This window comes from Ornithodoros turicata, chromosome 2 (assembly GCF_037126465.1).
Source record: "Ornithodoros turicata isolate Travis chromosome 2, ASM3712646v1, whole genome shotgun sequence".
In the NCBI taxonomy this organism is placed as follows: domain Eukaryota; kingdom Metazoa; phylum Arthropoda; class Arachnida; order Ixodida; family Argasidae; genus Ornithodoros; species Ornithodoros turicata.
This window is the reverse complement of record NC_088202.1, coordinates 122,879,229-122,893,311: the sequence shown is the minus strand read 5'-3', so window position 1 is coordinate 122,893,311 and position 14,083 is coordinate 122,879,229. Positions and strand designations below refer to the sequence as shown.

Here is a 14,083-nt window from a genome sequence, read left to right as displayed (position 1 = left end):
AACAAAAAGTATGAGAAAAAAGACGTAGCAGCGTGATAGAGTTTGCAACGTGATCGCAAAGCAATTTGGTTGTAGTTGCATAGAAGTAAAGATCAAGTAAACGCCCACATTTACTGTCCAAAAGTGTTGGTTACGAAACAAAATTAATGCAAAAGATATAGTATACCTAATCTATACCTACTCGTAGATGTATCTCTACAGTGCCTGATCACTAGCTCCCTCCGCGTAGGGTAGGCCACTTAACAACTTAGCTATGCACTACACTTAAGAATTAAGGGGATAAATATAAGCAGACGTCTGAAGAAGTTGATGAAAGCGGAACACAACGTCCGTGCATGGTGACCGAATACCGACAGCACCAAAATGGTGGCTTGGCGGCGCTTGCTTCTGCAAAGGACGACTCCATCCTACGCAGAGGGAACTATAGTATTCAACGGTGACGCGGAGTAGTTGAAGTACCAAGTTCTCCAGTACGAAAAGTATATTTCAAAATGTAATGTAATTTAACTAGTTTTGTTCGGTAGTTTTCCGTAAAGCACTCAAGTACCCAACTGGTAAGGCAACAAAAAAAAAAAAAAAAAAAAAGAGCAAAAACAGGGAATAACTTTTGCGTCTAGTACCGTAATTTTATTTTAAAAAATGCATTGTGAGCGGCTTGAAATGTGGATAAGCCCGACCTACTACAGCTTTTATATCCTTGAAGAATTCAAAGTTGGGAACAAGACAAATACGCAGACATATATACTGCGATAGGCAACACGGTAATTTTTGTTTGAATCTGTTACATGTTCACAAGACCTCATTTTATTGCTCTGTCACATTTTCCTCTCAGTAGAGTCATACCACTTCACGATGTATGATTGGTCTTTAATTATCACATGATGAATTAATAGGGGAGAGACTAGAAGGAGCACGTGCTTCGTTACACATTTTTACGTTTCACTTTTTTTTTTTTTCTATGGTACCATAGAGCAACATTCCAAACAAAGACACAAAAAACACAGGAAGTTTTGCATTGCGCTTCCTGTTCTTTTATGGCTTTCTTTCATTCTTTTTTACGAAACCTGTGATACGTCACAAGGCAGTGCGAAGTGCAAGGATATGTAGAATCTCGATCTCTTGGCTTTATTCTTTTGTTGAAAGCGTGTCACGTTGGTTTATATTATTCCCAGGGACTTAGCACTCGACGCCGTGCACTGGGAACATGGATAACTCGACAAATAATACTTTGCGCAAGCACGGCTTATTGCTTGTGTGCGCCTGAATGGAAGTTATTCCACCTGTTTCATCCCATGAATAAGCAATGAACTGTACGTGCTTCACGGCAAGCGTTTGCAAACAATGCAAATAAAAACAATTTCTCAATTTTTGTTACCACCTGCACAGTGAGACGTGCAGCGATACAAACTACAACGTACTTTGCAAGTACTGTAAGGTAGTTTACCACGTACATTACTGTAATTTACTGTAATGTGGTACATTGTACTGTACTTCAACTATCGATGCTGGCAGGTACTTTTGAGGTATTATGCCCATCACTTTCAGAAGAATAACAGCTTTTGTTCTAAATATTGGCGGCCCTCATTCTGAGGCTATTCCCATAACATTTGCCCATCACGGGTATTCGGTCACCTTCTGTGTCACTCGTGCGGCTGCTGCTGATGATGGTGGTGAATTGCATGCCCAATAAACTATTCGTCTCAGCGGAACAACTTTTCTCTGCACATGAGCGTCGTGCACTGTGAATCGTATCCTTTGGTAACTTGATATATTTCATTATTTTAGGAAAACTATGGACATCCCCCGAATTACTGCGTGCTCAACATCCCCCCGTGAATGGGACACAGAAGGGAGATGTGTATTCATTCGCCGTCATCGCTCACGAAATTGTCGTTCGTCAAGGCGTATTCTATCTAGGAAACATCGACATCAGTCCAAAAGGTGAGAAAAATAAGTTCCACGACTCATTTTCTGCTAGCACGTATAGAACGACACATATTCAGTCACTGTGAACGTGGACAGTTTCTAATTGAAAACTATTATCACAGTGCACGGTAGATAACTCTCAGGCGGACCAAATGAATCCATAGGCAGACCAATGTGTCGTCGCGCATATTTGTCTTCCGCCGTGAGGCCTAGAATAAATAATAATATTCCATTTACGCTCCATGTAGTCTTATGCAGAGGAACATACAGGTAAAACACTGCATTTGTGCCAGCATTCATTTTCTGTTTACGAAGCCCGTAGAGACATTGTGTTATTGCTTTACTCCGTTTGTATTCGCTGGACTTTAAGTCATATTTCATTTAAGCTGCTTGTTTCCTAGTAACTAAAATATGCACCATGCGTTATTTCTGTGCGCGCTTTTGACACTGAGAGATTACAAAAGCTGCAAGTAACGCCCGGCTGTGTTACGATGCGTTGTCGCTTCAACACACATCTTGCCAGCCGTTTATTTTCGAATCAGTTTCGTTTTGTTCTCACGAAAGAACGTTCTTTATATGTCGCAACAACACTTTCTCTCTCGCGCTATCGTACGAAGTCATTTATAGCAAACTCCAATACCTTAAGATGTCCACTTTTATTACTGTGTGGGGTTTTTCACTTTGCTGATCATACCGCTACCGTTTATGACACGCGCTGAATTTCCCAGAGGTCGTAAACTAGCGCCGTTGCTACTTAGAAGATAACAAAAGTATACACTGGTATGATGCGGCATCAGCATAAAAACGGGTATTTGCGAGTATTTTAAATATGAAGAGAAGTATATTAAGATTTTATAACGACGCTATAAAGTTAGTTCTATTTTACGAAATCGAGCGGAGCACGCCGGACAGGGGCTGTTTCTGATGACATTCTACATTTTTTAACTTCTCCGTTATGTCCTACTTGCTTTTAGCCTTCGTATTTTTTCTTTCATCGTTGAATCGTTGTAAAGTAACTTTTTTTTCAGCCTGCAGGGCTGTAACAGGAGTTGGTGAGATACATAGCAAGGCGAAAAATAACACGATACAAAATTCTGCACAATGGTTTGAAGATCTACAGAATACGGTACACGAGTCAAGACAGGAATTTCAAAAGAGAAAACTACGTGCAGTGCCTTATACAGTACATAATACCATCGACTGCGTTAGCTCACTCATTCATAAGTATTTCTCTAGCAATAGCACAGGGATACTACAATACAAGATCAAGAATATAATGAGCTGATAACAGGTACACGACAACATAGACCAACAATTCAGTCAGTCGAGATAAGAAAGACTGTAAAGTGTTTGTCGAAGTGACTTGAAAAGGTATGATGTTCCGGTCCCTAATAGTTTGTGCAAAAAAACGAGAAGCGGAAGTATGCTTTTCGGAAATTCCATTCAGAGAAGGTACCTTCGTGGATGCGACGACGACTTCATCCAGTCTGTAAAGCGCAATATACTGTGCTTTGTCTATATGTAATAAGTGATTCTGAATACGGTACAAGAGCTTAAGTATATTTATGTGAAACCTCTTGTTCAAGAGAAAGATGTTTGCAGAAATGCGTAGTGCGTAATTCACAGCGCTTTGTTTTGATTAGCTTCGAGTTTTGAAATGTTGTTAATGGTGTGATGATTACATACAGGCCTTGCGTATCCTTGTATGCAACGAGCTTGGATTCAGGGGTCGCGTGTTTAAAGGAAGGTTTGAGCAGACACAGTTTCTTGTACACCTTTTCTATAGTTTTTTTGTTTTCTAAGTGTACGTTCCAAAACAGGCTCGATTCAATGTATGCACCTCAGCACTTATAGTGACCTACCTGACCTATGATCTTCCTCTGTAAGAAGTGCTCTGTGATGTTTGGACGTCTTGTGCATGGCAAGAAAGGTATATTTGAGAAAGTGCTGAAATTGCAGGTGAAACGATGTACTATCTGTGGCATGTTTGCTACATTATTTACATCTTATTTCGTTGTCTGCGTTGTCTAAGCAGCCCATATAGTAGAGCTAAATTAAGTGCCTAAATTGCTACACAATACATGTAAACGTTTTGTTGTACCATAATCTGCGAACGTAAAATTCACATGAAAAATCCTGAACATTTGTGACGTCGTCCCAACTGACGTCATGTCTTTGCCACTCCATTTCCAGAAATCGTGGAACAGGTGGTGTCGTGCACGAAGCCATTATTTCGTCCCGTATTCGATGAGATTGATTGCCCGGATACAGTGAAAGGCTTGATTAGAAAGTGTTGGTCGGAAGATCCGGCGGAGAGGCCAGATTTTCAGGCTCTCAAACAGTTGATCCGGAAGTTTAACAAGTAAGTATTTACAAAACAGGATTCGTATGCATCTTATTTCAGATAAATACATTCCGTTTTGAATTTCTCACATTGTTACCGCACGCAATTCTCGCGCACATGGCTTCCCGCATTCAGAAGTATCTGTTCGGTTGAATAAAGTTATTAGTCAAGATGAAGCAGAGTTCGTACTCCTGGAGGTACTTGATACATGAATTCTGTTTACTATCTTACTTGATAGAATAATATGACGTCGGTTTCCACGAGAAAGACGAAAAAACTGCAAGAGAAGAAAACGACTAAAATGTTGCTGTGGTGTTGGATAGAATCTACGAAGACCGACTACGAAGAACCTGGTACTACCCTAATACAACACAATTACATACGAATTTAGACACGAGTAAAGGAAGCTCAACAATGACAAGTTCACAAAACCCAAGCTGAGACCAGCAGAAATACCGCTGTCAACAACAAACTCGATATCAAACTAAATGTCGAGTCCATCCTGGCTACCTGTGAAGGTTAGTCCGAAGCCTATCGCCACCTGTAGTCGGAGTCGGCGCCGCTAGAAAACGGGCCTTTCAGTGTCGCGAATGTACTTGGACCGTGGCACAGTCCCAATATCCAACTGGTGTTACGAAAAATATTTTCTGTACATCCGTTATGACGAAAGCCTGAGCGAGGGCCTTGCAGAAGTCTCGGCCTCGGAAGAAGGGCCTCGCAACAGTTCACGCTTTGTGCTGTTTCGTGCTTTCGAGCTCTTGCGTGTTCGTCCCTTCTTCTTAGTCCACGCCCATGTTTCATCCATCGCGGATTTTGTCCACCAGCTCGTCTGTGTTTATCCTACTCTACCGGTCCGGTACATGCAGGCGAGCCGCACGTTTTGACGGATTACTGGTGGCGGACTACTTAGCGGTAGTACTAGGAGGACAGTGGAATTACGAGACCCGGTTACTAATATCCCATATAGACACTGAGCAGCGAACTTTAAGTGTTAAGGAGTAGCAGGATCCGCATTTGGGGAAGTACCATCTTCATATTTTTCTTTAAATATCGATCCATCCACCCTCGGAAACTTCACTGAAGTTATTCATCCTGCTTCTGCCCTTTCACTTTCTCATTTTTTCTTCGGTCATTTCTTGATGAATCCCGACAATCCCGAGAGGCTGCTAAACGGTCAGCTCTAAAGCCACGCTCACACTGCCTGACTGGCGCTCTCGGAGCCGGGAAGGCCGAACGGTGAACGGCGAGAGTGTCCTCTCCGGCGTGCCTCTTTACCTCTGTTCCTCTCCTATGCGGAGGCATAGTGTTTTTGAGAAGAGAGGCAAATAACAGTCCCAATAACCCAATCAGGCAGCACACTATCCTGGTTCATTATTGTTGGGACACTGGAACTACCGGTCCCATATATTACCACATTTACCATTATTCTTCCAATAATCGTTGCTGCATGGGAATGTTAGTCCAAGGTTGCCATCAACCGGTCAATATTCGCGGGTCACTGGAAATATGGTCGCCATATGACCATGAAACAGGCGGTTTTGGTTGAATATGGGCGATGTGGTCTACATATAGCCGAGGAGCAAACAATATCGGATGGAACGGGCAATGCGGTCCGAATATAGCCCGTGACCAAGCAACATTGGCTCAAAGTCGGCAGTGTGGTCTACATATAGCCGTCGGCCAGAGATATTGGCCGAAAACTGGCAATATTGTTTACATATAACCGTCGGCAAAACAATATTCCATGAAAGTTTGAAATATGGTCTACAGAGTGCCGGCATCTGAGCAATATTGGATCAAAATGGGCAATATGGTCTACATATAGTCACCGACCAACGAATATTGGCAGAAAACTGGTAATATGGTGTACATATTGCCGTCGACCAAATAATGTTGGATGCAACGGGGCAACATGGTCTATATGTAGCCGTCGACCAAATAATATCGGATGGAACTGGGCAATATGGTGTAGATATAGCCGTCGACCAAATAACATTGGATGAGACTCAGGAGTATGATCTACATATTGGCGTCGGTCAAATAATATAGGATGCAACTGTGCAATATGGTCGACATATAGCCGTAGAACAAATAATATCCCAGGCAGCACACAATAGTGGGCCTATATTGGCGGGTCCAATATAGGACCCGTTTTGCCATGACTTTCCCCATATTGGCTCCAACTTCGCAATATGGGCCCATACGGCGAAGTTTGAGCCAATATGGGGGAAATGTCGGCAATACGGGCCCCATTTTGGATGAATATGCGGAAAATGGAAAAATACTTGTATCAAATGCCAAGCAGCACGGCAAGATTGGACGTTGAAGCGTGTGAGATGCCCTGTTCAATACGTCGTTACATCCAACAACTTCCTGCAGACGATACACATTATTCGAAACTGTCAACGTCCGGCAATCCCACTGTAACATGAACTGTAACTCAGCAGGTAGAGCTAGTACAGCTGATGCAAACAGCCGTCATCTTGCTTGCGGTGCCGATCGGTCGTAGCTGCGGAATAAAACGAAACGATCCAGAGCGTTTGGTCGTCTCAGCGAAATCGCGCGTCCTACAACTCGTAACCCGGCCGAGGACGCCAACAACTTGGTGGCAGGGTACAAGTTGCTTAGACAGGCCGTCTTCCGCGACGGACGTTAAATGCGGGGTGCCGTGTGATGAGATTTCATCGCGCATTAAAGAACCCTCAGGTGGGCAAAAGCAATCCACAGACCGACCGCTGTGGCGTCGCTCATGATCTCAGTTGTCTCGCGACATAAACACCCAATTTTATTATTATTATTACAACTCGTAATCCGCGTCATCACGAAAGTCATCGCCACGAAAGTGTTTCGCTCCTTCGTACTCTAGGAGGTCGTTGTAGGTTTTTTGGTCTTATGGTACTGAGATCCCAATGAAGGTTTCTGAGGAATGTTTCGTATGGGTAGTTCTCTGGGACTGCCTGGCTCCTTGAGCAAGATGGGCACTTCACCTGTTCTTCGTGTTTAGGGCGATGTAGTATGTAGTAGTAACGCGACGCAACGTGGATCAGTTAGACCTGCACGAAAAAAAAAAAAAAAAAACGAAAACGAAAAGCGAATGAAGTAATATCACTTTTAGTGGTGGATATTATACCGAATAATGCATTCTTATAACACGTACTGACTGTCGGCATTGTCACGGAAGAATTGACACAGTTCGGGCAAAATGGGCTTGCCAGCATAGGGATCCCATATTGATCCAATGGGGAGCCTGATTTCACTTTTCATGTGGGGCCGATATTGGCGAACCTGGCAGCCCATATTCGGCCAATATTGGTGTGCTGCCTGGAATATGGTTCACTTTCAAGTGCAATATTGGCACAACACTTTCAGGCACAACGAAAGTAGTAAGGGCTGCGGAACTGCTGACAGGCGATTCCGGACAACCGTGTCGCGAGCACTGCCTTGATTGGGCCTATATTGACTTCGCATTTACCCAATATGGGACCAATATGAGGCCAATATTGAGCTGCTGCCTGAGCAATATCGGGTGTGCATTGGCAATACTGCAGCTGAATATCGGATGCTAATATTAGGCCTTGCTTGGACAGGGTTGCAATTGTGAAATTGGGCCAACATTGGGAATCCGAGATAGCCCATATTTGCCTAGCCTGTGATCCGCATTCGGGTGCTGCCTGGGCAGGTGTTTTCACATCTGGAATGACCTGCTTTTGTTCTTGCATGAGAAGAATGCTCCTGTGTTCTCAATTACTATGTTGAAATGAACGCGAAATGCACGCGCGCTGCACACAGCTGTGCCGGCCGCGACCTGGATACCTGGATACAGTAGATCGTGGTGCCGACGGCTGCTTCCGGTCAGGTTGATCATTATGGACACGTCACTTCCTTCGTCAGCCACGAGGACCTCTTCACCTCAGACGTCGCGAAACAGGTTGGCGCCTGTTGCTTCCGAAGTCGAACCAAAAATCTCTTAGCTCTCGGCGTGTTTCCGTCGAGAAAACGCTGTATTCGTGTCCTGCTTTACCAGTACCGTTGCAGGCGCTGGCCCGGTAGTGGGAACGTACATTAAGTGCTCAGGAGTCGAGAGTTCAACATTTGTGGAATCACAATCTCCATCTTATTTTATTGCATCCATCCCGTTCCATCCGACCCCTTCAGCGCAGCGTCTTGCTGGTGGATTTGCTGACGTCAGCAAGATTGCGACGACAACGAAGTGGAATAGATTTTTGTGGGCACCACGTGCAAACACACACACCGGGAAGCACACGCGCGACGTGACGCTCACAGGTGTCTCGCAGCGTACTCGCAGGTTGTGCACACATTCTGAAAACGACGAACACCCAATATGCAAAATCCATTTGAACATATTCTGGTGGTCGCATTCTCGAAGCAAGTGGGTCCGTGATGGTTTATGCCAAATCCCCCTGCTCTTCTTCTTTTCTTCCCTTTTCTTTTCTTATTTTTCTTTTCTTCCCCTTTTCTCCTTCTTTCTTCCCCTTTTCTTTTCTTATTTTTCTTTTCGTCCCCTTTTCTTTCCTTCCCCTTCCCCTTCTTTTGCCTTTTTTTGTTTGGAATAGCAAGCCGACCTTCGTCTGGCTGACCTTTCCTTTCTTTTTCTTAATAAACATATCCCCCTCCCCCCGTGCTACAAGAAGTGCCGAAAATTTGTCGTGATACACACACTCGCACAAAAGAAAGAAAGCAATTCAACCTTCTATCATTATCAACGAGTGGAAACTGGAGTATGATGGAGCACATAGCAATTTGACTTTCTTCTCAACTTCCTTTTTTCTGGAGCCGTTCATGGAATGCCGTTTTATATTATACACACAAGAGGAACACTGTTCGCTCTTAATTAGCTAGGCGAAGGAGATTGTTAATTTTACTGTCGTTTTTGCTTTCGCTGCTGTCGAGAGTTCCGACCTTTGTGACTTTGTTAATTGGCTTGCTCGAAACCTGGTTGAATTAAAAGGATTATATATTGTCACACTGATTAGCGACTACAAGTAATAATTTGCGCGGTCATCCTGGTATTTTGAAGTTTCATGCGCGTTTGTTGTGAAAAACGGCGTTGCCACGGTGACCGCAGTTCGCATATTCTCTTTGCGTACGAACAAAATGACGGTCACACATCATGACGTGTCAAGGGACCTAGAATATACAGGGTGTCCCACCGAAAAAGGGCCAGGGGCTAATGAAAAAACGGAGTGACCTGCACAAATTGAACCAACTGCACGTGCTTGGCAGTTGTGTGGTCTATCCAAAAATATATTTTTCATCGCCCCTTGTCAATTAATTAGCGGTAATTAATTTTCCAACTTTTTAATTATCGGTTTTAGCTCTCAGATGTCAATGAGGAAGTTGTAGTACATGTAGAAAAAGACGCAACTGAAGTGGTTCGAGGTTGCTATGGCTTGTGGTTTAGTTTTTTCCCGGGTTTAAAAATTGGTTTCAGAAGCCGCGCGCACCACAGAGCGCCTCTCATAATTCGGCGCCCGCGCGCGACGATTGCAGTGCACTCTGATAGGTGTGGCGTGAAACAGGTGAAATATCTTCCTCTTGTGTGACGTGGCCCAAGGATGGTCTCCAAGCGCTAATATCAAGGTCAATGTACGCCGGAGGGCGCTGGAATCGTCACGCGCGGGTGCCGGATTGCCGGACTTTTAAAGCCGGGAAAAAACGAAACCACAAGCCATAGCGACCTCGAACCACTTCAGTTGTGTCTCTTTCGACATGTGCTACAACTTCCTCGTTGACATCTGACAGCTAAAACCGATAATTGAAAAGTTGGAAAATTAATTACTGCTAATTAATTGACAAGGGGCGATAAAAAATATTTTTGGATAGACCACACAACTGCCAAGCACGTAAAGTTGGTTCCATTTGTGTAAAGCACTCCGTTTTTTCTTTAGCCCCTGGCCCTTTTTCAGTGGGACACCCTGTATATTTCTTAAAATTAAATCCGGTGATACTGCGCAATTATAGAAAAAGTCAGATACTTCAGGACGCGTATTTTAGAGGCCTTTTATAATCTAAAAGTGCTTGATCATTTGTGTATCTCTTTTTTTTCCTTTTTTAGAGAGTCAGAGAGTGGTAATATCCTAGACAATCTCCTGTCAAGGATGGAACAGTACGCGAACAATCTGGAATCGCTGGTGGAGGAGAGAACAGCAGATTACTTAGAGGAGAAACGCAAGGCTGAAGATCTTCTCTATCAACTTTTACCCAAGTACGTCGAAAAATGGAAAATCCGGCGGTCTGATGTAGGTAGATCGAAGCAAGAGCCTCAGATCGAGAGCCGCTCATGTTTCGAACAGTGCGTATTCTGTTCAGAGACTGTTTCAACAGAGCTCAATAGAAGAACAGTCTAGCTCTCTTCGAAATATTAACGGCACCCGAGCTGAGGGCTTTGCTTCGGTTTACAGAAGTATTATACTCTTGATGTTCCCCGTGTCTAGATCTGCTTCGGTTGAATTGAATTGAATTGAATTTACCTAAACTTTACAAAGGTTAATGTGTAGTACAGTCCATGCAGATGGAGGACCCAGAAGGAAGAGTTTTACGGTTGATATTGGTGTTCTCTCTGCCCTATGCTGTGCCTGCTTGCCTGTGTGCTGTGTGTGTGTTGTGTTATTGCCCAACGTTCCTTTGATGTTATCTCACTGACTCCACTGGCTATCGCCCCTATTCAGATTCGTTCATCATCCCGTCACCAGGACACATCCCATCCTGTCCATTGTGCCTTGGAGTAGTGGGTCGGACCTCATGTTGCGAATTTCCCCATTCACCATCATTAATTTATCTGTGGTTGTTGGAGGTGTCCCTCCGACTAACTATGGTGAAATTATTCAGGCCGTGCCCTTCCGAGAGGCGTGCGAGAGGGGCAGCTGGCTCGTGCGCCTTCTTCAGAGGGAGCGGCAGCTTATAAGGCTTTGTAATGAAGTTAAGAACATTTGAAATAGAGACAACGTCACTCTTTAAACCAAACTTTACCACATAGCACGGTGAAGATCTACCATGGCAGAGAACGATACCGTTATCGCTCCTGATTTGTAGAAAGCGCCAGGCGTACGCCTTTTTTGTGACAATGAACACAACTACATAAGTGTCACAAAAAGACGTACACCCCCGTTTTTAACCAGTCAGGGGGCAGAACGGTGTCATCCGGGATGGTGGTTGGCAAAGAGCGTGCATTTAGTGATGTTCTGTTTCAAGAGGGCGCTTCACGGTCATACCGTCCCAGGGAGACGTTGGCCTCAGGACGGGTGGGTTCTGAGAACACCTGACAATATCGAAAGCGTCACAAAAATTGCTGTCGTGGGAATTAACGCGTTTGGAGAGAGGAATGTCGTAAAGCATGCAAACTCGCATATAACAACAACGCTATTTTAATGATGATGATTGGGACAGCGTATTAGTTTTAAACTTTAGCATAACATGATAACGATGACATAGTTTAAGTTAAATAGCTTGCCCTCACGGGTATAGGTAACATTCGTGAATCACTATAAACTCCCAGGCACCAACTTCTGCTCAACATACTCTGTAACACAGCAAGTAAAGTCACCTGACCCTTAATATTCGTTTTGCGATTAATTTGGGTATGACTTCTAGTGAATATCATCACGGTTTTCGAGAACCAGCTTTGCTTCGAAGTTGCGTTGAATTGTGTGTGCGCATCGTATATTCGGGCAGATTTTCAGCTGCTAGACTAGCATGTGTGGAATAGTAGCTATCATGGTTATCGTTCCTGCAGAAGCTCTACTTTTATGCAGTGCTCGACGTTACATACAGGGAGCACTATACTTCTTAGCACATCCAACATAGTTCTCATACTTTTCATGCATATCCTATACGTGCTTAGAATAAAGTCTGCACATGTGTATTATGCAAGCACGTCTCAGTCATAATTGGGATTTTTAGTCTCTCTTGCTGTAAAACAGACAACTTTCAATGCAAGAAACAGCGAACGAACCCACGTACGTGCCGGGAATAAATATCAACAGCCCCACGGACTATTTCGTGAAGCTGAATGACAACGTAGGAGTACATCTCTCTTCTTTTGGCGAAAGTGATCCAGAAGAGCTCAAGGGAAAGCTCGCATAAGGCACACCTCTTTTATGGGCCCGTGGGATTACTGCGAGCATCTCACTTTCACTGCTTTCCTCCGGTCATTTCTGAAAACTGTTCTTCATTTTCTAGGCGCAATGTTCATAAGTTAGGTAATGTCTGTAGTCCAAATTGACTGGAAGAATTCAGCGCGACTGACTTTTTATGGGAAGCCTGCCTGTAGTGTAAAACGACTCTTCATTCCCTGCGTGCCACACGTACACGCGAAATATGTGGGTACTGCGGGTATATATATAGGTACTCCTAAGTCTTTAACGAGAAAATGCATGCTCATCGTGTGAGAATGGAATGCTTCGAAATTATTGGTATATGCGCCGTTTTACGAAAACGTCCAGAGATCGTTGAATCATCACAACCGCAGATACGCTGCAAAAAATAATAATAATAATAATACTATTTACCGGTACAGTTACACACACAAAAAAAATCAAAAGCGTTGGTCGTTATTGCAAATTCGGAAAGAAAAGAAAAGAACAGCGAGTGACTTTCCTAAGTGATAATGCCCTCCGGGAGAGCTCAAGTGTGTTTTACTACCGGGTGGCATTTCACTGGACTGGACTTTGATAACGTTAGTAAGTGTACAAGGTAACACTTCGAGATTTTTACCTGCAGATTTTCATTACTTGTAAAATCGTGCGGGAAATTTATATTCCGCCAGACATGTATGTTAGAACATTGCAGTATTTACTTTCATTCGTCTTTCCCCTGCCATCACGGAGTCAGGATATGCCCCTCCGTTATCAGATTGGCGAGCGCTGTCGTGCCTGTAAAGAAAATGCTCGACAGAAATTATCACGACAAGTCGTTAAGAGAACAAATGGGCTCGTTCTCACACTGCATGGGGCATTAAAGCAGGAGCTTGGGTTATGCGCGTGAATCGTAATTACACGAAACCTCTAGGGGTGCGAGTTTATGGCGGGTGTGTATTATATCTGGATAAGGAAGATTCGCGTATTGCACTTCCCTGATATCTTCCCGTATATGGTATATACAGGATGTCTAACCTAACGTAAAAAAAATCGTATTATTATTCGAAAAAAAGTCCTTTCGAGGACCGAAAATTGCCGTCCGCGCTCAGATCTCCGAAAGAAGCGATGCAGGGATGCCATGTACCTGACTTTCACTTTCCCTTTTTTCCAACCGACTGCTGATAACGGCAGCACGATCGCAACGTAAAGTTATCTTAAAGAAGAAGGAGAAGAAACCAGGAAGGGATGGATGACCTTTTTTTTTCGCCGCATCTTGCATTAACTTGATGGACAACTGAGCCGGGCTGAACAATTTGCGCTCCTCAAGACGATGTCTTTCGGTTTCTTTTTTTTTTAGCTATTACCAAAGCAGTGTAGGGAATGTGTTTTACAATGCAATGGGGTAAATGCGATGTGCACTTTCTATTTCTGTAAAAAAAAAATAATAATAGACACGAGGTTGACTTGGTAAAGGTCGGAGTTCAGTTGGGAAAATCCAATTTCTCGCGAATTAAGTTTGACAAGAGCGCTCAGATGTCATTGCAAAATCACCCCCGAGAGAAACAGCGTTGACCCCCTAGTGTTCAGAGAATCACATTTTTTAATACGATTTTTTTTTTCGCGTTGGATGAAACACGCTGTATATATACATATATACAAGGTGTTTGCAGATAAACCTAAGTTGCATTTGTAGATATAAATCATTGTGTGTTTGTCG

At 43.6% G+C, this 14,083-nt stretch overlaps 1 protein-coding gene across 1 annotated transcript in view; it reads left to right on the top strand.

Moving 5' to 3' along the window:
* The window catches only part of LOC135386030 (atrial natriuretic peptide receptor 1-like), a 378,177-nt gene that overhangs the window by 351,470 nt on the left and 12,624 nt on the right, over positions 1 to 14,083 (top strand). The window contains exons 13-15 of the mRNA XM_064615739.1: positions 1,786 to 1,941; positions 4,120 to 4,288; positions 10,347 to 10,496. Coding sequence (XP_064471809.1) covers positions 1,786 to 1,941; positions 4,120 to 4,288; positions 10,347 to 10,496 — 475 coding nt within the window. The remainder of the gene's footprint in view (positions 1 to 1,785; positions 1,942 to 4,119; positions 4,289 to 10,346; positions 10,497 to 14,083) is intronic.